The sequence below is a fragment of the Tauraco erythrolophus genome, chromosome 4, assembly GCF_009769465.1.
Source record: "Tauraco erythrolophus isolate bTauEry1 chromosome 4, bTauEry1.pri, whole genome shotgun sequence".
Lineage (NCBI taxonomy): Eukaryota > Metazoa > Chordata > Aves > Musophagiformes > Musophagidae > Tauraco > Tauraco erythrolophus.
In genome coordinates, this window is record NC_141468.1 from 14,781,811 (window position 1) to 14,807,552 (window position 25,742).

The 25,742-nt window shown below is 40.0% G+C and overlaps 1 protein-coding gene across 2 annotated transcripts in view; it reads right to left on the reverse strand.

Moving 5' to 3' along the window:
* Positions 1-25,742, reverse strand: part of RELN (reelin) — a 308,977-nt gene that overhangs the window by 7,067 nt on the left and 276,168 nt on the right. For both annotated transcript variants that reach the window (XM_086611234.1, XM_086611233.1), the window contains exons 44-63: positions 25,409-25,667; positions 23,902-24,151; positions 21,605-21,773; positions 17,953-18,093; positions 16,913-17,090; positions 15,448-15,641; positions 14,151-14,407; positions 13,250-13,404; positions 12,231-12,445; positions 11,381-11,558; positions 9,863-10,038; positions 8,507-8,613; positions 7,822-8,064; positions 7,124-7,299; positions 5,433-5,506; positions 4,450-4,611; positions 3,948-4,105; positions 2,872-3,091; positions 1,663-1,860; positions 1,162-1,260 (exon numbers count right to left, since the gene is read on the reverse strand). In XM_086611234.1, the coding sequence (XP_086467360.1) occupies positions 1,162-1,260; positions 1,663-1,860; positions 2,872-3,091; positions 3,948-4,105; positions 4,450-4,611; positions 5,433-5,506; positions 7,124-7,299; positions 7,822-8,064; positions 8,507-8,613; positions 9,863-10,038; positions 11,381-11,558; positions 12,231-12,445; positions 13,250-13,404; positions 14,151-14,407; positions 15,448-15,641; positions 16,913-17,090; positions 17,953-18,093; positions 21,605-21,773; positions 23,902-24,151; positions 25,409-25,667 (3,609 nt within the window). The remainder of the gene's footprint in view (positions 1-1,161; positions 1,261-1,662; positions 1,861-2,871; positions 3,092-3,947; positions 4,106-4,449; positions 4,612-5,432; positions 5,507-7,123; positions 7,300-7,821; positions 8,065-8,506; positions 8,614-9,862; positions 10,039-11,380; positions 11,559-12,230; positions 12,446-13,249; positions 13,405-14,150; positions 14,408-15,447; positions 15,642-16,912; positions 17,091-17,952; positions 18,094-21,604; positions 21,774-23,901; positions 24,152-25,408; positions 25,668-25,742) is intronic.

Here is a 25,742-nt window from a genome sequence, read left to right on the forward strand (position 1 = left end):
CCTGATGCAGCATTGTAAAGCCATTGATTAACTAAGCCAGGAATCACATCCGTCCCTCTGTTCCTTCAAGCTTTAAGCTTCATGTTATGGAAGCAGAGCCCAGCAAGGTGTGTAAAAGCAGCAGAGCATGTACAGTTACTCAGTGTTGGGACCAATTTGGTTTGGGATTGATATGAGTGCCATGCAAGCTGGTGCTTCTCGGTGGAAAGAAGAACAGAGCTAACTAGCAATCAGATAATTGCCTTTGCTACTGTCACAAAACATTACTTGCAGCGTCTCTGCTAATTCAGAAACCTCATGGTTGTAATTACACAGTCTGGAGGTTATCCAAGCCTAATTTCTTCATTGCTGGTTTTTAAATTGTTCAACAAAAGGAACGTTTGAACCTATCTATGGAGCAGGCACGCCTCTCTCTGCCAACCACTGTCAGCGATGAGTTCCCGCCTGTGAAGCCACTAGCATTTCACTTCTACTGGAACTAAATTGTTAGAGAAAAAGCAGGTCATCTTTTTGTGACGTAACACAGGAAAAACGGGTTAGCTGCCAGCGAAACCCATCTTAAGAATGGGAGAATCAGGAGGGCGCAGACACTTTACTTGGTAAAATCTTGACAAGGGGATGAATATAGAGCTCGGACCATAGGAACCTGATATAGTGAACCCTGTTTCTGACCAGTATCCTTCTTACTAAAAAAAGGAAATGAATAAGGCATTAGTCGCTAATGCAAATTTTTCAGAGGCACAACAACATAACTTTGTGCAAAGAGCAATACAGCAGACTCTTGTATTTTCAAAAGGATATAAATCAGCCTCACATGGCAGCACAGCATTGAACAGGAATATCCTTTCTTACGTCCCAGCACAATATTTTTTTCACCATCATTGCTGCATTACAGGACCACACCAATACTGGGTGGTGATAAAGCCCCACTTTCCCTCCTGCATTTTTCCACGATGCACAACACATACCCCTGCTGTGCCACTCATTGCATGGCCATCTTAAGCACTGACAGTTGCAGTCAGGGCAGAGCATTAGCAAAGATTGGTTCTCAACAGTTTCCCTGAGCCACAACAGTTCTTACTGAGCTTAACACTTGTGCCATGCTGGAGGAATTTCAGTGCTTTCTGAGATGGGGTGGGATGAGGTGAAGCTGATACTCACAGGACGACTTCTACGTGGTCCAAAGCCCACTGATCATGACCTGTTCCGTTGTGACGGGGCTGCCACCAGCGCAGTAAGACTCCTTTCATTCGTGCCTCCCTGTCGTCACAAATGCAAGAGCCTGTGAGAGCTCTACACTATTGGTGGTTTGCACGCCCCTATCTAGCCCCCGACAGGAACTGAGAGCAAAGTCAAAGCATTATTTCTACATCCTTGAACAGCAACAACCCATATGTGCAAAACATTTAATCGTGAAAAGTACACATAGATAAGGAGGAATTTTTTTCCCCTTCATATCTTTCAAACAAGTATTCTCTTTTTCTTTCAAGTATATTGATAAACACTAGGCTGGAATTTCTTAATCAGCCTTCCTCTTAAGTTTTCTTCTTTGTTTACCCTCTCATCAACCTTTTTCTTGCACAGTGATGCAAAGAGATATTCTTCCTTAGCAGAAATGCATCTTGTGAATGTAGAGGTAATGAAATGTGACTGGGTACTCACAGGGGAACGTTATAAGACACTCTTTGGGCTTGTATAAAGTCCTTTGGCTGATGCTGTGCAATTACTTGCCATGTAATTCCATTATTTACACTATATTGGAGGAGCACTGCCTTGTCTACAGTGTTAGGATCACTCAGATTGGTATTGCAACTGTCTGTTTGGGAAATACTTCCAATTTGCAAAACAAACATGATTTTGCTGAAAAACACAGAGAGAAAACATATTTTCAATATGCAAAAAGTATTCAAACAGGACCAAATTTCCAGATTTGTTGCAGTTACCTTATTAAAACTTTCAGCATCCTCAAGAGTCATTACTTTTGACATGGAAAATAAACTGTTCTCACATCTCTAAAACACAGCTTCCCTTTCAAACTAATAGTTTATTGTTTATAACATATTGCTATATAGTTGGAGGCAATAGATCAATTTTACAATGTATCTGCACAAAACTGAGATACATAAACAGCATAAACATGAAAATGAGTGTATAAAAAGCTAAAAAAGGACAAACAAAGGTTGAATATAATAACGTGCCTAAAAGATTTCTTGTATTCTACTTAGGTGTTCAAGTAAGAAATGAAGAGCCTGATTTATATCTGGCCCATCTGCCAATTCATCCTGTTTCTAATCTTGCTGTAGACAACTAAATACAAACCAGTCCAAAAAGCTGTCACTCTGTTAAGAGGCAGCACAGGCTGGCTGCATTTGTTTTTCCATGGCCAAAGAGGCTCAATAGATGAAAAAGATACTCCTGTTCATTGCCAGGTGAATATAATTCTATTTGACAACTGAAACGGGAAAACGAGTCTGTAATTACTAATAGCATCTTTAGTCATGACCCTCATGGAGGCACATACAAACATGGGATTTGTCTTATCAGATCAGGCATGGGTCCAGACAGTCTGGTGTCCAGTCTTTGCCAATGGCTTCATTGTCAGTGCTGGCTTACTAGACAGTGTTCTGTTGGGCGTGATGAAAACATCTGACCTTTTCATCTGACATCGCTTCCTCCTCACTCTCTATCTCCCAAATGGAAGTCATAAAGCGTTTTGCCAACCCTAATGTTTATCTGCCAGCCACATCTGACTGCATGGTAGAGCCAGGTCAGACGGTCCTCATCAATACTGGCCCACATGACTGCATGTGCATATAAAGAGTGTCCTTTCTCATGAGCTGCTAAAAGAGCATTTTAGACTCAAAGTATTACCTTGCTCGGGTGAGATCCAGAGGCTTAGTCACAGCTTGTCTTATTTGACATCCATTAAAATAGAGTGAATCTCCATGGGCGTAGGGTGCCAGCTGTCCGCATCCATTCCCTATCACTCCCCCTTGAATGGTTTCCCAGTTTATTTCAGTGACTCTTTCAGATTCAAAATTATCTTTAATATAGCTGGGGAGGTCATGGCTAAAAACTGAGCAGTCATCACCTAAAAGTGACATAGTGAAGTTATAAAGCACACAAAAATCAAAAGAATTGAGAAAATTGAGTTACAGTTCATTGTAATTCTATTCAAGGTTGTGGCCTAATATACAATGTGACTACAGGCTGAATATATTTCAGCAGATCCATTAATAATGTGCACATTGCTGTACAGCATTCATTTTTAGAAAACTGAGGCTACGAATCTTATTTTTTACAGCAATATAACTTCAAGAACTGCAATAGTGTTTCTCCTATTTTGCATTGACGGCAATATAAGAAACCTCAAATTACTGGTTGAAGGGAAATGTGTCTAAAACAGGTGAGGGTTCCAATCTTATAAAGTTATGTCCTGGAAGCCATTAAGCACTGGCTGCACTCCTACAAAGCACTTAATAGTTTAATGAGGACACTCAGGTACCATTAGGCATGTACTTAGCGGCATTGCGGGATTAGAGCAGACCTCTCTGTCCTGATGGGAAACAAAACCGAGTCCCTTCCAGGGGCCAGTCACCAACATCTGGATCCCATGTACACATCCCCTGAGAGTGGGTGCACCCTTGGAAGGAGCACAGGGGTGGAAGCCATTTCTGGGTAAGCAGGTAGCCACGTTCCGCCTTCAATGAAGGCTGAATGGGCTTTACACACAGTGCCAGCCAGCAGAGACTATTGATTCAATCCAGAAAGAGTGAAGAGAGGGAAGAGTTGTTATTTGCAGCTCTGTCAAATTATTAATTTAGAATTTGTTACTCAAGCATTCCAGCAATGAATTTAGGCATGATATATCATTCTATCTTTTCGTTTGATTTTGAGCTAGATTAAATTGTAGCGGAAGTATAAGAAAGAACATGAAGAAATGAAACCTTGGTATCCTTCGTCACAAATGCAAATGGCTCCAGTTGTGCAGTATCCATGACCACTGCAGAGCTTAGGGCACGCTTCTCCGATGTACACGTGGTCGATTGCCCAGCTTTGCTTCTCTAGTTCTTCTCCCTTCTGAATCCACCTGAACTGAGTTGCACTGCAAAGATCAAAATCCAAACACTGTATTAGGATATCTAGCGATTACACACATCAGTACGGCAACGTTCAAATACACCAGCAGCAGATGTAATGAAAAATATTGTATGAGGGAGGTGCCGCTTCAGTAACTGGAAAGACCCACCCTGAATGAGTGGCTGCTACGTCATTGGCAGTAGCCACTTCTATTAACAAAAAGTTTCCTCAAAAACATTAATTATGTATCAAATCTAAATCCAGCAATAAACAAGCATTTTTAATTCACCAGTTGTTCCAAGTGAACAGCGTCAGCAAGACAGCTGACATTTTATAGGCCCACAGTGAGCTGACCTTTCAGTAACCTACCTGGATGAGACATGATCAGGCAGCTGGATAGTTATTCTTCTCCAAACAGAGCTGTTGACAGAGTTATAGATGGTAGCTTCGTGGAACTGAAATGGGGAGCAGCCAATGCTATTAGATGAGGAAGGAAGACAGTGTGTCTGGACAAGCTGCCATGAGTCTGTCCTGTAGGAAACAAAAAAAGTATGTTTTAGAACAGCTGGAAGAATAATGAAAGGGAAACAGGTAATTTCTAACGGTCATGGCATTGCCTGTCTTAGTAAACAAACTCAAGAGATTGTCAGCAATAGTTTCCATGTTCTGTAGCCACAGATAGACAAGAAGTGAGACGCTGAAGCCCCGGTGCAGCCAGGGAGGACTTTCCAGCACCAGTTCTGAGTGCTGTGAATCCCTTGGTGATGGTACCCACCACAGAGCCAACCCAGAGCTCCTCTGGACAGGCATGACAGGATTTATTTAGGAGACTGCTCCTTAGTCTGTCTCATACAGAGTTCAGAAGAGTCCCAACAGAATTTGCTCCGTGTTCACCCACAGTCATTTGAACACAGAGTATACCTTCACTTTCACAAATTGTAACACTTTACTATACTACAGCGCAGGAGACAATGTTATTGTTTGCTAATAAAGATCAAATTGGAATTAAGTAACTCCCATTAATTACAGCTTGCTCCTAAATATATAGTCCTGCATCATACTCAAACAACAGTTTCTTGTGAACGTGGTTTTCTGCGAGCACATTTTCAACAGGAGCATGCTCATGACTGTAACCACAAGCTCAATGCCACGGATCTGTCAACATCTGGGATAAATTATAAAGAGAATTTATGAGAGTTATGTAGACAAATCCCAGTGCTTCAAACAGGCTTTGTTCAGATCCTGTTACAAGATGAATATCAAAGTAATTGCTTTAATAAATAAAAGCGCTCTAAGTTTTTAATATCATACCTTTTTTTTTTTTTATGTCTATGTATTCTGCTGTCATTTACCTGGCATCCTTCGTATACTCCAGCATCACAGAGTGGAGGTCCCCGCAAGAAGTTGCCTCACAGCCGACCACGATCTATAGCACAAATAAAACTGGCTGCTATAAGAAGTCAGGTACACAAAGTCAGGTACACATTTAATGTGGCATATAATGAAGTCTTGCTCTCCTTTTTTTCTTTACAGGGTGTACAAAAGAGATTTCCCACTTAGATCTTGGACGAAAGCATCAAAAGTGGATGGAAAACAAAAGACGCAGTGCTTCAGATATTGCTTTTATTTAATGAATTTTACTTCGTTGCTACTGTTATTTTCAAACAGAATCCTAACATTAAGTTCCTAAAGTTCAAATTAAACAATGTTTGTTATCTAAACAAACATTTTTTTCTGAAACACGAAGATGCGGTAGTTCCTCAGCATTTCAGAAAGTGAGGTACCTACCCATGTATTAATTACCTATTAAATTTATAATTCAGAAGGATAAAAGTGTGGATATAAACTTCAAGTCTATCCAATTTAAGAACAGAATTATTCTGAATATTTAAAACGATAAACCTGCGAGTGGAAAGATTACAGTACCCAATGTACAGTACTGAATAGATAACAAAAACCTAAATTTTAAGACCTTCAAAACCAAATGGCAGCTATTCACTAGAGTTGAGTTCTTAGTTTAGAAATAAAATCTTTGCTGTGACTAGCGAAGAAAAAGCAGGAGTCAGGAGAGAAAAACTTTGCAATGAGAGTTTAGTAGTATGAACTATTCGATGCTGATTGGTTGTCAGAATTTTGGCTTTTTAATAGGGGAAAAAGATGATAGGCTGGGTAAACTAAGCAGCTTGGAGAGGTCTTGTCATTCAGTAGTAAAAAGTATGTCAGACTCCTCTTTTATATAATTTCTTCGAAGGTGGCATGCTGTGTGAGTAGGGGAAGCAGTACTTTAGAGATTATACTAGACAGTCAATATAAAATAGACAACGATGTTGAGAAAAGGTGAAAATATTGATTAGTGGAAGATGGAAAATTCTGGAACTGTCTTGTCAAACAGGAGAGCAAGAAAAAAAACATAACAAGAAAATAGATGACTATTTTGATAACTGCTTTCATTTAAGACATAGTGCTTGGGGAAGGGTCTAGAACATTTCTGGACAGCAACTATGTGTTGCCTTTAGCCCTGTGCAGAATTCTACCTTAAAACAAAGTAAAATATTCAGAAATATATCTCTGATTATTTAAGTCATTTGCTATGACACAAGTAAGTAAAGGTACTTCTACTTGAGCACTTTTGCATTTTCCATATGCCACTCTCCTCCAGCCTGCCTCTACCTTGCCTTTTCTGCTTATTCATGAGTTAGGGGAAAATGGCATATTCTGCATACTGTGTATTCTCACCTTAGAAAATAGTTCCTACTGTATCTGATGATCCAGTAATTTAAAGAGAAAGGGATTAGATTTCCAGTCCCTCTCAGTAACCCCCAAAGCATACAGACAGTTAAAATAACTTGACATTTAACATTCATGCAATCTTTCTCCCGTTCCCATTACCTACACTTCAGAATTTCCTTTAAACTCTAGTAAAAAGTCATTATTAATTATTCATCCAATCAGGCATCCTAGTTGGAAGAAGAAGAATTTCTGGAGACACATTAGATGATTTTTTATTGCATATTTTACTTTGGAGAGAGAGAACATTTCTTACTTTAAACTGCATCATGTATCCTGGCTGTATAATGAGCTCCCTGGAGGACAGGATGTTGTGTGTTTTGTCCTTTTTCTTATTTGGCCAGTAGAGATGGAATGATGGATTTCCACAGAACCCTGCAGTCCTGACTGCATTAGGGTAAAAACTCCAGTTTTCTTCATGAGAGGTGCCTTCTATTAAAATGAGTTAAAGACAATTACTGCAGTGCCTCAGTAAACATCAAGGCTTAGTAATGAATCCACAGAATCACTAGATACAGTGCTTTAGTGATATAAGCACTGCATTTATGCCACCTGCTATGACACACAATGAGTAAGCTACTAACAAACAGACATAATAAAAACATCAGCTCCAGAGAGGTAATTAAAATGTTTAAATAATAGTATTTAAAAAGAAATAAGATTAAATCAAACTTTCCTACACAGGAACGTAAATGAAATGAGTTGGACTGAAATAAAAGTTTTTATATTTCTCATAGGTATATACATATATATACACACACACACATACATATCTGGATATACATGTGTATATATTTTTACACACCCCTATCAGTAGCATGAAGAATAGTATGTAAACAGCATTAGTCTACAAAATGAAAAATTTGCAGAGTTAAGAAAAAAAGTGTGCTTACGAACTCACAGGGCTTATTTTAGATAAGATAATGTCAGATTAGCTGTCATGGCCTGCCTTACCATCATCAAACGTATCTACCAACTGGCTGGGGTTGATCTCTGCTCCTCCGATCAGGATGTTATCCAGTGCCCACTGTGCCCGGTCGGGGCCTGAAACCACGATCCCATTGCTGATGGTAAAAGGCTGCCACCAGCGCAAGCGGGTTGTATTGGTCAGAGCGTGTTCGGGGAGGAGGATGTAGTCATGCCTGACTGAGATGTATTTTTGGTAATCCATCTCATGAAGCAAAGTCCAGGATATCCCTAGAAAGAAAACATGCAGGTTTAGCAATAAAAACAAGCGTATGATAGAATATTAAAGGAAAACTAAAAATAAATTAAAATAAAATATTAAGGGAAGATAATAGGAAGTAAAAAATAATAGCTGTGGTCTTCTGATAGACAGATCTTAACTTCTAAGGGTAACTGGCAACTGTTACTCATGGCGAGAGTAATCTTGTAATTGTATAAAGGAATCAAATTGGCTGGAAGCCACTGATTACTGAAATCAGGCAGGAGGATTATGGAGAACTCCTGAGCAATAGATGGAAATTTTAGATGGGGAAAAAAACTTTACAAGGACAAAATAACTTTACAATTAAAAATTGTGTTATTGTTTTGGATCTCTCTGACAACTTCTCAGATATTCATGGTGCTTGAATACAGAACAAGGCTGTAGCTTAGATGACACTAAAGATGTACTTGCCTCCATCAATGGAATAATCTAGCAGCACTCCCTCCTTTCTGCAGGTTGGTCTGTGGCATGTTGTCATGTTATTTTCACTCCCAATTCTCCCCCAGTACTGTAGAAATCTAAGAGAAAATGTGTAAGTTTACATCTGTTAGAGATCTGCACAAATTAGCAGATGTGCTGAAAACATTCAAAACGACGGCATTTTTAAGCAAGTAACATCAATGTACGAGTAGAACAAAGGTTTCCAAAAACATTGCCTAGTAATTCCCGTGGGAATCTCATAAAATTCATCAGTCCTGCTCCTGCAAGGGACTAACCACTTGCAATGTGGTTAGCACTTTGCTAACAGTTCCCTGGGAGTCCTAGTGGAAAGGGGACTAAACATGAGTCAACAAGGTGCCCTGGCAGTGAGGAAGGACACAGAAGAAGTTGATAAACTGATGCAAGGTCAGTGGAGGCCACTGAAATGGTTGGGGCTAAAGCACATACCCTGTGAGGAGAGGCTGAGGGACCAGGGCTTGTTCAGCCTGGAGAAGATGGCTGGGACTGGGAGACAGTGGTCATACACTGAAACAAGGGTATAATGGGGAAAAAAATCACTGTAAGGGTAACTCAGCACTGGAACAAGCTGTGCAGAGAGACTGGGATCTCTGTCCTCTGAGGTTTTCAAGACCCAATGGGTCAAAGCCCTGAGCAACCTGCTCTGAATTCAGTGTTGACCTGGCTTTGAGCATGAGGCTGAACTAGACACTCCCTGAGGCCCCTTCCTTCCCGAAAGCTTGTGGGATTCAATAAATTCTTGCTAAGTTACAGAAGTAAGAGTATATGACTTCATTAAAGCCATATAGCCAAGGGACGATGATGCTGAAGTTATCTTCTACATGATGTTCTTATCTTGTCCAAACTGACAAAATCCCATTGCTCTCCAGTTAAGTCATCCTTTTGTACAGCATGTGAGTGCAACAGGTCTTGTACAGGCACCCAAGAGAGGACAACCAGCAGAGGTTATGATCTGAACTCGGTGAGAGACACAGCTGGTGCCTCTAGGAGTGGAGACAGAGGTTCCCAAGCAACAGTGCCTCTTTGCAGGACAGGTGTTGCTGACTTCAGGACGCTCCTGGAGAAGAGGACCTGCTGCTTCACCGGGGCATGCCAGACCCTTTCCACTGTTCTAGGGTGAACCTTGGTCTCTGTGAGTCATCTGAAAGCATCAGTACCTTGAGAATCATAACCTCATCAGTGTCTACCTGAGATAACGCTATGCTTGTGGTGGCCTAGAAATTCCCAAAAGCTACAAGCTGTATCGCCTGCTGCTTTGTCAGCGTTTAACAGAGTTCCCCATGAAAATGACAGGGAAACATGACCTACTTTGCTCCCCGCAGGTCCAGATCTTGAGTGACAGCCTGCCTCACAGTTGCGCCTCCAAAATACAGAGTTGTGTCTTCAGCGAGAATCCCACACTCAGTACAGGTATTTCCACCTTCTAAGGACATCCATAAATCTGGTTTAATTTCTTCATTGTCAAACCGCTCTTTCAGGAAAGTCTGTAAGGAAGGTGTTTAACGTAAAGCACAGGTAATTATGATCTTAAGCTTTTCTGATGACCACAGCTGAAACTGACCTAAACATGTTTGAAGGACTCATAGACACTGTAAAAATTTTTTTTAAGGGTGGCCGAACATAATTACTTTTGGCTGAATATTTAGCCGCTTGAACTGAATTGGCTAAATGTGAAAATATGTTAGGGCTAGATTTTAACATATTTGGGAGGTAATCCAGCACGCTAGAATTTGCATGTGCAAATGAATGGGCCTAATTCATAACTGGGGTTATTTAAGACCATGTAACACCACTCTAGTACATATCTAGTGTGTCTGAGAGAAATTGCTATTCCATATTTTTTCCCCAGCAAAACCAGTACTGCAATGACATTTTAAGGTTACAGTAGTGAATATGCATGTATGCGGCTGTCTGCACAAATATTTGCAGTGAAAACCATCTAGAATATATCTCTGATTTCCACTTACCTCCAGATGTGCAGTAAAAGCAATGCCATGAGTGAAATCCTGGCCTTAAGGAGATAGCAGTAAAACTCTCCTAAAATTGCTAGGATTTTATCCCAAATGTCCTTAATGTGAAGAATACATTACTAAATAAAAATCGCAAACAGATTATGATATTTGTTCATATAATTAGTATCTCAGATGAAAACCAGAAGATTATAATAATTCAAATGACATGATAACTGAAAAGTTAAATAGTTATATTCTCTTTAGCCAGAATGCTGCTTAACCTGTTGTTTCTGTGGAGCATGTACTTATTCTGTTCTTATCTGAAGTAGAAAAAATGGGATGGTAAACACTTCATTTTAGACTAATTTGGGGTTCCTTACATATTCTTTTCTAAATATGTTAAGTTTTAAAAATATTTTAAGTTTAAAATTAGCAATGTCTAACTAGATTTCACTCAATTGTTGTAGGGTAACACTGATAACAGCTAGGTGAATTAATTTTATGTAATTTTATGTCATTTTCTTGTATTCCCTACTTCAGTAAGATCTTTCATGACAGAGACAATCTTTCTTCAGGTTTTGATCAAATATAATTGTATGTGCAATGGTGATTTAGGTCATAAAATGATGGTCTAAGGATGAAAAATGAACTTTATCACAGCTTTATTGGGCAGTGTTATTTGCAAAGGAACAAATCTAGTCTTGAATACTGCAGTAATTGTTTTCTTAAAAATCATAAAAGGGCTGAAAATGAATTTGAGTGTCTTTAGGTTGTCAGGAATCAAAGCTACATTTCTAGTGGAATCGATCTCCTTCTTTCTTTCTCAGCCAAACACACAGCAAAATTCACACTTTAAAATATGCATTACAATTACCTTCAGTGTTTGGGTCAGATAGCAGTTTGGTCCTGAATACCCAGGGTCACAGATGCATTGCTCGTTCAGGCAGTCTCCATGACCTCTACAGTTTTCCAGACAACCAGGGCCCAGATAGAAATTATCGATGGCCCACTGCATATCTGAGTATTTCTGGTAGAACCGAAACCTCACGGGACTAGATATAAAGGAATGAAGAAAAACAGACATATGAATAAAACAACTTTGTTCAATTGAAAACAGGTGAGCAAAACACAATATACCTATGACCGCACTACCCTGCAAGCTTCCACAAGTAATATCTGGCAGTGTCTGTTGAAATCGCTTTTATACATATCCATATCTTCTTTACACATGTACTACCGATGATATATGGACAGATTCCAGATGCTGCTGAAGCCAGAAAAAGCTATTCTGGCTTCTTGCAAGAGAATTTTGATTTTGCTTATACTTCCTGAGCAGCTTACTCAAAGAATAGAAGAGATGTTAATTTTGCAGAAAAAGACAAATGGTTTGCATATGTGCAGATGACTGCAGACAATAAGGGTAACTTTTCCACTCAGTAAGGTCATAAATCTACTCTCTAATTGGTTGTGGCTGTCTCAACATAGCAGAACATGCTGTACTGGAGCAGACTGCATAGAAGCAAGGATAACTTTGCCAGTTGTTCAGGCTAAGAGTCATGGTCAATCTTGATTGACAGGAAATAAAATTATGCAGCATACGTAATGAACGTGAACACTGCCAGTCTGCACTTTCCTTGAAAGAAAATGAATAGGCAGATGTATCCCATTCTGTTTTTCAGAAGGTACTAAATCCAAGACAAAATGAGTAGTTAATTCATACTTACTTGCCCACAAAGTTTTCAGGCAGTGAGTAAGTTATTCTTTTCCATCCTTTTGTGGGAAAGAAGACAGATGGTTGTGAAACACTTCCAGAACATTTTGGATCGGCTGGTAGACACTGAGGTACTAAGTAACTCCAGCTAACACCAAAGTCAGTGGAATACTGCACATGGACCTGATTTTGTGTAAGTTTTTCTGAAGTTTTACATCCAACAGAAACCTAATGAAGAAGGGATCATAAGTCAATTAGAATTAATTGTGGTGGTGGTGGTTAGAGCTTAAAAAAATGTTTGGACTTGAAAACTGACTGCAGAATTTTGCTTGAAATGATGGCAGTAACGGTGCTTGTATGGTACCGGTCATCTGCAGATCTCATCGATATTCCCAAGAGCGAGAACAGGCACTATATTCAGAGTTTCATTTTCTCCCAGTTAGCTCACATTTCTAGATTTGCAGGATTTGACACTTGTTCCTTATACTCCAGTACCCCATAACTGATAAAGTTAATCTAACCTCCCACATAACCTAAGATTTGAATATTTCAGAGGAGGCCACCCAGCTCAGTTATGTCAGGTGGACCTTCTTTATGGAAGAGGTGTGCAAAGGGCTCTTACAGCTTCCACATATTGCTGGGTTATTTCTTCAATTTAGGTAAAGAGGTGTATGAAGGGCAGTTTGAGTGCAGATTTGATGTGAATGCATGACAACATAGGAGCAGTGTGGACACTTTTGAGCTCACCAACCAGCTGTAACAAAATAGGCGTCTTATATATGTGTAATATCCTTACTACATGATGTCCGTGCAACTTCTATGCTGGAAGAGAAGAGTGCACCACCTCTGAGAACAGTCTGCAGTATTCAAGCTGACCAACATGGAGTAGGTGAGAGAAATGAGGCTGGCGTTTTCCCCTGCAGGGAATGGCTCATGAGTAGGCCTATACATCATCCTGTCTTCTGAAAAAAACTATTTAAGCTTGGAGCAAAATGTTTTTTTCAATAATTCTGTTTCAGACAGAGATTTTACCTTGAACTGCATAATCCAGCCTTCTGTAGGAGTCAGGTCGTGGGTGACCGCGTAGACCTCTCTGCCATCATGGCTCCCACAAATCATGACACCATCAGGAGAATCACAAAACCTCTCAATTGAGCAATCATCATGGAATAACCAGTGTTCATTCACTTGAAAATAAATGAGAATGTCAGTAATATACAATGGCAACATAAACTAAACAAAACAGGGAGCAGTGTTAACCACTAAAGGTGATTCATGGCTTTATTTTTCAGCCTATATGAGAATGATTGAGTATCGCTCCTGAGAATGTCAGTACCGCATCTTTCCCATGTACGTATTTATTACATTTATAACATTTATTGCTCAAAGCACCTTTTACTACTCTCTTACATAAGCATTAAAGTATATTCAAGAACTTATTCAAAACATAAATTTCTGTTGCACAGGACATTATGGGACAACTTTTTAACGGACATTGCCTACATGTCTGCACAAAGGGTACCCTGACTCTGTTAGCTGTTAAGCCTTGTAAACATCCAGAAATACATCCAAAATTTATTTGTAAAATGTAACTTAACATCCTTAAATAATGTTTTAAAAAGTTAAGAAATAGGAAACAAATACTAATGTTAAGAAATCCACTTAAAATAACCTGGCATTTTTTTCACCTTTTTTTCTTTCTTTGAAGAGAAATTCATCTTCCAAGTAAATTCATGCAGTAATAAAAGAAAAGTTACATTACATGTTTTCATTTTGCATTTTGTGGACTAGAACCAAGAGAAAAGGCTCCTGTAGTGATGAGATTGTCTGTGACATCTGTCACAGTGAGAGAAAGATTTGGAGGCTCAGCAAGATTCAGAAATCACTGCAGTGACTTCTTGCTCTTCCATTCAGATCCATGCAAAACCTTTACCTGTAGTTTTGTCTTCCATGAACATGTCGAAGGCGATCCTCCCGGTGGGCCCTGCGTCGGCAGGGGAGCGCTCATGCTGCGGCAGGGGAGCGCTGCTGAAGGTGTCGAGCATCACTGTCCTCTGGTCAGCCGAGCCGGAGATCAACACGTTGTCGATAGCCCAGTCGTTCTGGTCCAGGCCATCGTGTTTAGGCTGCCACCAGCGGAAGCGCGTCCCAATGGTTTTGGCATCGTAGGGAAGGAGGATGTTCACAAAGCTGAAATAAAAAGGGGAAATTAGTTGTAGGAAAGCCACAGGAGGAGGACACTTCTCAATGCTCTTTTGACCAGGTCACTCCTGGAGTACGCAGAAGTTGAGAAAGCAGGAAGAGGCCGGGTGATCGAGCCTATCTTCCCGTGCAGGAGACTGCCGAAACAAAAATCTTCCTGATGACTCCCAACATCATCCCTGAGGGCCAGAAGCCAGACTGTGGCATGGTTTGAGCAATCTCATGTGTTCCAAGTGTGCTTATGGGACCAAATGCAATGATCTAGACTAGCAGGCTATGACCATAAGGTCCCAATTAAGGGAAATGTTAAGAAGGACAATGTCGAAGCAAAATTAAGATTACTATTTTCAACCTGGAGCTATTTGGCACATACCAATGCTCCAGTACAATTTTCTTATTTTCATTACAGCAGATGACTTAAATCTCTTGTCCAATTAAAGTTCTAGTGATTTCTTGGTGTATTAAAATGAAATAACAAATGATGAGTCCATCCCAGCCCCATTTTTTGTAAGTCCTAAATTAATCAGTGAGGAAAAGGTCCACCCATACCTATGCATGGTTTGAATCTCACAAGTGTCTGAAAATAGGGCTTAAGTGCATCCATCCTTTTGATGGATTTGCAGAAATTCAGTTTCGCCTCGACATGCCATTTTCTAACTAGTTCAAGCAATGACTTTCTGCTCTTGTCAGTAAGAAATTAGATTGCGAATGAGACTTTCTTAAAGAACAGATGGACATCATTATAGTAGTTTTTAATTTATCCTCCTGTAACCATTTACAAATCTACCAGACTGCAGCAGACTCCTTACTACCCTTGTATTTCTGCCCTAGCAGCTGCACAAATGCTGATGCTCAAGCACATATGCTAAAGCCTTTCATAAATGCTTGCAAGACTGGACAGGCTGAACTCTTAAAGGTCTAATATCCAAACCACAGCAGTAATGTATCCTATAGGTTCTTATGAAACATTCAAGACCACCTGACTTCAGAACAGGAAATTATATAGGCAGAAGAAGGTATCTACAAACCCGGGCTTGCTGAACTGATCATAGAAAATTTCCATTAAGAGGCTCCAGGTGATTCCCCCATTCACAGAATACTCCAGCAGCACTCCTTGGTTGCGGTGATTAGGAGTTATCAGACATCCATACATGAAATAAAACTGGATGAATTCTGCACTGGTGAGGTTCAAGTCCACTGTTACTAACATACGGCTGCAGCCCTTAAAAGCAATGAAAAAATATGTTGGCTGGCAAAACTTATGAATGTAAAAAGTGTTAGACTATACAGTCACTATTCATATAACCTCATGTTGTAAAACCTTAAAAATTGTACAAAATTATACTAATTACAACAAAGGTAAAGCTACAGCAGAACAATAAATGATCTTCTCTAAGGATATAATTTGTTATGTTCCATCTTAAAAATTCCTGTTGTGTTTTCATACACGTTGCTACTTGTAGCTACAGATTTAAAACATTGAGTATCAAGAACTGTATTCACCTTTCTTCTGAACACAAGAATTACAAAAATCCGTGCCTCCAGTGTAAAACACAAAGTTTTCCAGGCAGAATTAATGAATCGCTGATTATGTGCTAATGGTTCAATTTATGCAAACCTTCAAATGACACAGCAATTTTAATATTCATGTTTTCCCATAATCCCTTATATACTTCACACGTCTTCCTTAGTCTATTAGTGGTGCCTAGTTAGTCCTACTGGCAGAAAGTGGAAATGCAATGCTTCTGCTAGTTTATTTTCAAAAACTTACATCATTTTGTACCTTGTTATAAATACGCATGGAAGAGCTCTACAAGTGTAAGTTTTACATGTTTCTGAAATACTATTTGGTCATTTTTATAATCCTGAGGTTACCTGAAAGCAAACTGTAATTCAGTATAAGCCTGCCTTATATACCTACGTATGTAGCTAAAACACAGGGAATTTTACTCTGAGCTTACTCTGAAAAAAAACAACAATGAAATATATGAAGGCCCAGGCTACACATGGACGCATTTTCAAGGACCAAGTGCAAATGATACAAATGGAAATACCTAGTTATTAATTTACCTCTGTGATCTGATTAGAAGCTGCACCAAACTGTGGTCTCTGGAATTATAAGTGCTATGAGGAGGCTATTATGAATGAGTGGAAATCAGTGTCTACATACTTGGACCGTGCTTTGATCTATCAGCTCCATCTCCAAGGGCCCCTCCATGGCTCCTTTCAGGAGCTACACACTACGTCTCATTTCCCTGGGTGCAGCATAGCCAGGAACATGGTATCTACTTTCCTGAAGTGTTTCTGTCTGGTCCTAGTCTGTAAGACCTGTCTGACTTTGACCTTCAGATAGGAAAAGATAAGGTTTTTTTTGTATGTTTTATGTCTGATATGTTATGGCGATATTTTTTAACATCTTGCTATTTATTTTTTAAAATCAGTTCTGTTTACACTGTTAAGGGGGATGAGTTGACCCCTGTGCTGAACACTCACCCCGCTGAAGTGCAGAGCCATCCCAGAGGCCACCGCTCCGCAGACGGTGCTCAGTTTGCCCCCGTTCACTGTCAGCCAGTTCTGGTTCGACGGCGAGCGATTGAAGTTATCTTTCAGCTGTGTGGGAAGAGGGGTCTCTGGCTCATCGCAGTAGAGCCCACCCCAGTGCTCATCGCAGCTGCGGAGGGAAACAAATGCAAATTTCAGCTGGCAGAGGCTCCACACGGAGGTTTAATCATGCCATGGTATTCCACATTAAGCCACCACCTTATCCCACGTAGAGGCTGTCTGCGTCATTTACTTGCACACAACTGGTATATGGGGGTTTCAAACGTCTGTCATTTTTTGTAGTTGTTGATATGAAACAGGAATTATTTTAGGAAGGCTAGTTTTACGTATTGTTCAAGTTGCTAATACAGAGTACACTCCAGCACAGAGTAAAACCAGTAAAAGACATTGTACTTGGATAGATAAACCTAAGAGAACGTGCAAAGCCTAAGAATGTCCTGCTAATGTTAAATTCTAAGTAAATTTCTGTGACACTTTAGTGGATGGGTACTTTCCAGTTGTTCCTTTATACAGTCCCCATTTTTTTATCTCCTCTGAAAATCCTGCTTATATTGTGTCAAGGATTGGATAACAGTATGGAAATGTGTTCTGCTACTATGCTGATTTCACCAGGGAGATCATGCCTTGGTACTTCAGTGCTGTCAGGGTAGAGGACAACACAATAATATGTCTATTCTGCATCGGAATAATCTGTAACAAACACAGTCACAGCACAGCTATACAACAATTCTCCCATTTCTGTTGCCATTTGTGGCTGGAAAAAGCAATACATCCATCTGGAAGGTATTTCTCTGTTGCCAGACAAACAAATCTGGGGAGATCTGGTTGTGGTTTGTTTGCTTTGCAGTGCTCTATGTGGGCTGTACACAGACAAAGTCCGTATCAAAACCTTTCCCGCAAGTTCATTAAAATCACAGAGGAGGAATGAAATGCTACAGCACTAGGCAGGATGGGGAACAAACTCCACTTACACACAGTTGTCTTGTGTGCACTTCCCATGGCCGCTGCACATATCTATGCAGCCATCCCCAATGTAGACATTATCGATTGCCCACGTTTGCTGCTTGTCGAAAGGAGCAGGCTGGTGCCAGCGGAAACGAGTTGCTTGAGACCTTTGGGAGAGAAAGAAAACCAGAAAGGCAATATTACTAGCTAAGTTAACCTTTATTTTGACTGAAAGGAAATGTCAGTCTTGAGGCTAGACTGCTTCTGGAAGATTTGTTTGATACCAGCACAACCCAAGACTGATTCCTGACGACAAAGTCCCTGAAAAACCAAGAACAGAGTGTTCACATTTTGAGAGCAGGACAAAGCATGGGTGCTCGGTCGCATGCTGAGAGTGTGGGAGGTGGGGAAAGGGATCACTGATGAGACCAAAGTAAGTGGACCACGGTTGGTGCAGTGAAGAAGAGGGTAGGAAGAAGGTAGTATGCCCAAAGGGAAGCTCAGACAAGTCATAACCATGTCCCACCACAAATCCAAACTTGAAAGATAGCTGGGAACTGGATCAAACCAGAATCACCCAAACTCCTTAAGTTTCACCCTGAACTTGGGTTTTATTTCTTCTGTCCAAGTCAACAAGCTATGAATTTTCTCCACAAATTCTCCCAACTATACTTAGGCAAGAACAGCTCTAGGGAGTGGGTTGGTTCCTAGGCAAGATATTACCATTTATAAATCCAGAGGGGACAGGTGAGAGTGCCCACGCAGGGCTTGCGACGTGACCCTGGTTTTCCAGTTTCCTACCTCCCCTCCATCCAAGACTTAGTTGGAAATGTTAAGAAATGATCTATGGTGTGATCCTGGCTCCTTTCAGTAAATCGTTTTAATTTTGTTGATTAAAGGAGGTTTAGCTCCCTATTCAAACACCTTGCTTTGACGCATCTATATGTGAATTAAGTGTCTCAGCTCTCAAGATAGATGATGAAAACGTAGCTGAAACAGTCAGGGGACACCAACCAGCTATTTAGCTCATGCAGCAGTAGACATATTTAAATAGCTGCAAGTAGCTCAATTTCTGTAACTTTTCAAAAATGCTATTTTAAATGCAAGCTAGTCCATGTTTTGCTGTACAGCACTAGATGGCAGCATTGAACTTCATGTAGTCTGTTTTCTGTAGAAATTCAAAGAGAAATAACAATTATGATATACCCCAAAACAAATAAAGAGCAAAATCCTCAAAATTTATTCAGTGTAATTTATTCAGACCTTTATGATAAGGTTAATGTTATCCTATGAATTATTTTTTTATAAACATATTACACGAGATAGATGAATAACAAGTTTATCCAAAGAGAAATCTACTGCCGTGCTGTCTAGCTGCTCATCAAATAGCATTTTTAAAAGAAATGCATAAATTATGAGGAAGTCCTTTATGAATAAAGACAAGCACCTATCTCTTACACTGCCTGCTTTAGCTTTGCTGCTTCACCAACAATTTATGGAGCTGATGCTCCTGGGAGAAGCTTTGTATTTGCATTCGCATTTTGAAATCAGTTCTGAATCTAAGTTAAAACTAAGTGTTCATTGCCTTCTAGAGGCCAGCGGTGATATAGCACTCTGGGGTACATGGGCCCTAAAAGGCTACGTAAGCATGGGTGCTGTTAGCACCAGGCCAAGCTACTGACTACATAGCCTGCATGTCCTTAAAACATACAGGCACAAACAATTGGAGACACACACCTGCTATTACACAGCTTGAAATAATAAAGCAGCATAAAAATTATATCACATCTAGGCTAAAGGGCCTATTAGCTGCACTGATGCCGAAGCTTAACCTCTCCCTTGCTTGTGAGCTAAGGTTGTAACAACCTCTCTCATGTAATCCCTATCTTAAAGTCTTTGGGAAATGGTATTTCTTGAGCCAACAAATATAGTTGTTGGATTGGACAGAAGAGCAATCTTTGCCTCAGTAAGGCATCAGGCTTCTTTTTTTGACATATACCACTCAAAAAAAAGTCAGTCTTAAAATCACAGTTATTTATAAACCCGAATTAATCTTGGGTGGTAGGTTCCTTTCAGGTCCAAATTTAATTGGTTTGGAACATCAGCCCCAGTCCTGATTTATTCTGTTTCGCCCCAGAAAGCCCCTCCTGAACACAAATTTACAGACTTTATACAAGAACTGTTGGATTAATGGATTTTGCAGACAATATGTAGTGAAGCAGTACAAAAGAGGAAGCAGAGGAGATCAATGCTGGGAACAAGTCCTAAAAAAGTACTATTACTTGACAGGAAGTACTGCACTGAAGATAGGGAAGAGTCTAGATACCCCAAATGATTAGTAATAGAATAGAGACTTTTCCACTACTAGTTTCAAAAATTGTGGCAACTGTATAGGCGCTCTCAGTACAATAGCTAAAATAAAAAAATTTCTGTCTCCAAACTTGTATGTGTATTATCATAGAATCATAAAATGGTTTGGGTTGGAAGGGACCTTAAAGATCATCTAGTTCCAACCTCCTCTGCCATGGGCACCACCAATCAGTACACTTTCAGGGATGGGGCATCCACAGCTTCTCTGGGCAATCTGTTCCAGTGCCTCACCACCCTCAGAGTGAAGAAGTTCTCCCTTAGATCTCATTGAAATCTCCCCTCTTTCAGTTTCAAGCCCTTACCCGTTGTCCTATCACTACATGCCCTTGCAAAAAGTCCCTCTCCAGCTTTCTGTAGTCCCCACCTTACAGTACTCAAAAACTGCTGTAAGATCTCCCCGGAGCCTCCACTTCTCCAGGCTGAACAACCCCAACTCTCTCAGCCTGTTTTCAGAGAAGAAGTGCGTCAGCCCTCAGATCATCTTTGTGGCCCTCCTCTGGACCCGCTTCAACTGGTCCATGTCCTTCTTGTGTTGGGGGCCCCAGAGTTGAATGCTACAGGTGGGGTGTCACAAGAGCAGAGTAGAGGGGCAGAATCCCCTCCCTCGACCTGCTGGCCACACTTCTTTGGATGCAGCCCAAGATACAGTTGGCTTTCTGGGCTGCCAGCGCACATTGCTGGCTCATGTTGAGCTTCTCATCAACTAGCACTCCCAATAGCACTGCCAGTCCCAAATAGCTCCTTTCACTGCAATCTCCCAACAAACCCCACAATTTTTTTCCCTCAAAGACAAAAAAATGTTGGAAAAGAAAGAGGAGGTGAAAATGGGGCATGTATAAAAACAATGACGTGAGCATCAAAGACTGAGAGAGACAAAAAGGATACAAGGAGTGCATAAAAAAACAACAAGTCTGAAAAGCGCTACATTCAAAACACCAGTTCAGCCAACAACTGCAAGCAGACAGTGCAGTGGGGTTTCAGCCATTCCAGTTAGACACCAAAACGACCAGAATTTAGTGAGGTTGACCATAACATGAGATTCTTTAAAAAGTTGCCCCTGTCCCTCCCCAGGACAAGATGGATAAGAATTTCCTATCTTTAAATAACTAAGAAAAGTAAATGCCCATAGTAGCTTTGCAATTTTTATGCAAAGCAGGATGGGGCTTCATTTACTTCTACTTACTTGTTGTTATGTACATGGACCAAAGAAAAATGGCAAGGTACAATTATTTTAACACTGTAATGTATCCTGCTTCAATACATAGTTATACATTTAGATTTATTCTGTAGAAAACCAGAAGGAGATACCTAGTATAGGGAGGCAGAGGCAAAGTGACCCGGGTCCACTTGTTGAAAGTGTCCGAAATGAGAATCCTCTGGAGATGGTACTTGCTGCATTCCACATTAGTGGGAAGACAGTCTCTCAAAATTGGGTGCCAGCTCAGCCCAAGGTCCACTGAATATTCCAGTTCAATAGCTAAGGGCAGAAAGATGCTTAGTTACTTAATTTAGAGAACATCCACAGGAATACAATAACCTAGTAATCCCAGAGAGCGTTAGTCACAAGTCTACGCTGACAAAATAACCACTCAAAACTTTTCACACCCTGTGTCAGAAGCACAAAGCTACCTGTTTCGGTGGCAGTGCTGGCTGAGCAGGTATAGCTCAGGAGACAGCTGCAGTATACCTCCGCATCCGCCACCTCACTCAAGGGACCACAGGTGCAGAGGCAAAATCATCTATCAAGTCGCCAGGATTAAGTCAAGCCAATTTCTGTAGCTGAAAGTGATGTGATAGCATCATGGCCCGCCACTTTTTTTGTTTTTCCGGCTCCATCACGAGATGGTTTAGTTGCTCTTCCACTGTGCTCCAGACCAGCTCATTTCATTATCCAGCATAAACAATTTTAGATTGAGTTTGTTAGGGAGCTTGTTTTCATTTAAACACAGTCTAGCCACATTAAACTAATGTATTCATTTCTTAGCAAAAATCAGAAATTTCATTGTTTTGATGTTTATGGCTTATAAGCTTTTATTATTAAAAATAAAGGTTAGTCAAGCTCACTAAATACTTCAAGTAAAACTTTTATGCAGCCATTAAAAAGTAAATAATAATAGGCACAGAACTGTAACTTGAAGCAACTGCTCCAGCTGCCAGGCATTCTGGCTGTGTAAAACATGGAGCGTGGTGGCAGTGACAGGGTGGTAAATCTATCATCTTTCTTGATTACTACAGACACATTTCTTCTACCATCATGCACAGAGAGTGACCCTTAATCACCCAATCAGTTCTACTTGATGTCTAAGCTCAAAAGACAGTGCTATAGAAACACAAAGACAAGTGGATACAAATAAGGCTGAGTTTTTAGTGTTAAACGTCCATCACCAGAATGAAATGCTTTGCTCATCATGACTAGAAGCATGATTAGGCAGTGTTGTACTGAATTTAATACTAGTGAAGATAATGCTAAGTGTAGTAGAAGAAAAAACAAAAAAAAAAAGGAACTGTTTCTTTGCCAATATGTAGCTAAGCTGCCAAAACACTTTTAAACTTAGCAGAGACCATCTTAGGATGCTGCAGTCTTTTTAATATCAAAAAAAACCCAAAAAGTATGTGAGTAAAATATCTCAGTTACTGCCATTGGCTTCAGAAAAACAAAATCAGAGAAGCCACTTCTGGGACTTCATGTAAAATCTTTTTCCATTTTTATGCAGAATTGTAGAAGAATAGTTAGCAACCCAGTGAATTAACACATGGTACATGCTGCAACATATTGTATTCTCCTCCTCATTAAAAAAATCTATACCTCAAAACCCTAACCTGAAAGAATGTAATCTAAGATGTACAAACAAGCATTCAAAAGCTAGGAAGACTTGTGCATCTTAAAATTCACATAATGAACCAATTTTTAATTTCCATGTTAAGTGTATTGAGTGCATAGCATGTTTTTATTTATATGCGTTTATGTATACATATACATATGCACTGAATACACATAATGTGGAAAAAAGGACGGTAGATAATTAAAAATTGCATCATTATGTGTATATGTACACGTGCATATATCTATGCACACATTCATACATGCATACATACAAACATATATATACATTTATTATTTCATATGAACAATACCAATTTTTGCAGCTGATGCTGACTTAGCATGTGTCAGATGTGTGCTGATATAAATGATTTCTTAGTTATACAGGTGCAAGCGAGATGGGAATGGAGACTTACTTCACCGAAAATGCAAAACCACAAAGCAAGAGACATATGCTGGGAATGCCCAGCTGCTTGTTATGAGAACCACAAGATCACCCCAAGCCGTGGATCCATACACTGGTAAGTGGATTTGAGTAAGACAGCTGTTAGTCTTTTTCTCAAATGAATTGTACTGCAACTGAAGTGCTCGGAGGGAATAATAGGCTATAGTTTATCTTAGGCTTCAGACACCTAGAATAAAAGAGCTGATATTACCATTCCTAACAGAAACATGCAGCTTGCTTTTGTTTCTCAGTTCTCGTTATGATGAATAATGGAACCAGAAAACAAGTGAACTTTCCTGTACAGGAGAGGAAAGGCAGGAATTACTAAGCAGTCATTACCGTAACAGGAGTCTGTGACAGAGCAGGATGCTGCAAAATCTATTTGCAAGAAAGAGTCTTCGTTGACAACGATGTCAGTGGTGACAACATAGCGGGTGCTAGCTTTCTCAATGAACACCAGAGCATCCCCAGTAGAGCCACAGACTGGCATCTTTGTTCCACCAGGATGGAGCAGCCACTTTCTACTATCCAGTGTGGTGAAATCATCTTCTAATACTGTATTGCCAGAGATGTTTCCTCCAATCAGAATCTGAAATATTAGGAAAGGAATTATTGTTGAAAAGGAAAAAACATCTAAAAGTCTTCACAAACATCCACGTGACATAGCATCCTGGAGGAGGAAGAGATTTACTGATCTATGCGCATACATTCTGCTGGTCCAAAATGGACAAATGTACTTTATAAAGAGTTTAGGTTATGAGGGTATGAGGATCCTAAAAAGGGATCCTGAAGACATTGGCTCAGCTATATAAATCTAAAGTTCAGGGAGGTGAATACCATCCTGGATGAAGTAAAACTGCACACAAAAATAAATGTTGGCAGGAGCAAGGTGATTACACTGTCATTTTTCCTACTGACTGTTCAGCTCTGCTACAATCTGGTGCACAACTATCAGATTGCATCTGCTGATAGAACTAGGGAAATACTCTTTGTTTTGCCATTGTCTGTAATATGTCAACATTTTACTATTCAACAGCAAGCAAGTAGAATTAATTTTCATTTATTATTCTCAATTCAGTTTCTGATTGTTGTGAACTAATACAACGACATTCAGTGAAGATACAGGAATGAAAGAATGAGGATTTTTTCATTTTTAAATGGAGGGATGGGAAGAAAAATTTTGTAACCACATCATTAAACATGGCTGGGGGTTCTGTTTCTGAGTTTCTCCTAAGGATCTGAATTAACTTCTTTAAAAAACCATTCATAAATATTTAAGGAAGTTGAACTTGGACAGCCCAGTAACACTTCTTGGACTGCAATCACTTTAGTGGGATTTCTTGAGATTTATACCAAGTCATACAAAGCAATATAGTAATATTTATATAAGCAAATCCCAAATAGGAAACAAAACTTTGTTTTCAAAATGAGAAGATGGATATAGATTGATGTTTTTCTATAGTTTTTCCTATTACATTCTACCAAGCCAGTTACGTATTTGGATAGATTTTAAATGAGGGTCTTTGAAGTTTGAGTTCAGACTTGCATGTTGCATGGTAAGGCCTTCTGCAATGTGAACCTGTGGCTCCACCCATGTATAAACGACTTTTCTAGCTCTAAAACAGGTGTTCAGCACCCCGCATGGAAACAGTGCATTAAAAACATGAGATTAGCAAACAGCAATTGTGCTCTATTATTTTGCTAGATTATTATAATTCTAGAATATCTTTATACAAAGCATTTTTGCTTGACCCAGTGAAATGACATATGCCAACAAAAGGGAAACATTAAGACTGAAAACAGTCTAAAGTTGTATTTAAAAAAAACAACCCAGAGGATTCCTTACCTGGTCGATTACCCAGGGACTGTAGAAATGGCCATTGTCAGACGGTTGCCACCAGCGAAGCCGAGTGGAGCTGGAACGGGCCTTCAAGGGAATTTCCAGGGCAATATATCGTCCCACGTTGCTGGAGTTACTGAAGAGGAACTCCTGGAGAAGGCTCCATGTGAGGCCCCCGTTGAGCGAATACTGAAGCAGCACAGGTTGGCTCCTGGGGTCTGGCACCCCCTTGCCACATCCCAGTCTCATGAAAAACTGCACAAATCTAACAGGGGGAGCAATTACTGGAAAGATTTTTTTCTCTGCAACATCCTAGATAACCAACTAGAAGATCTGGAAT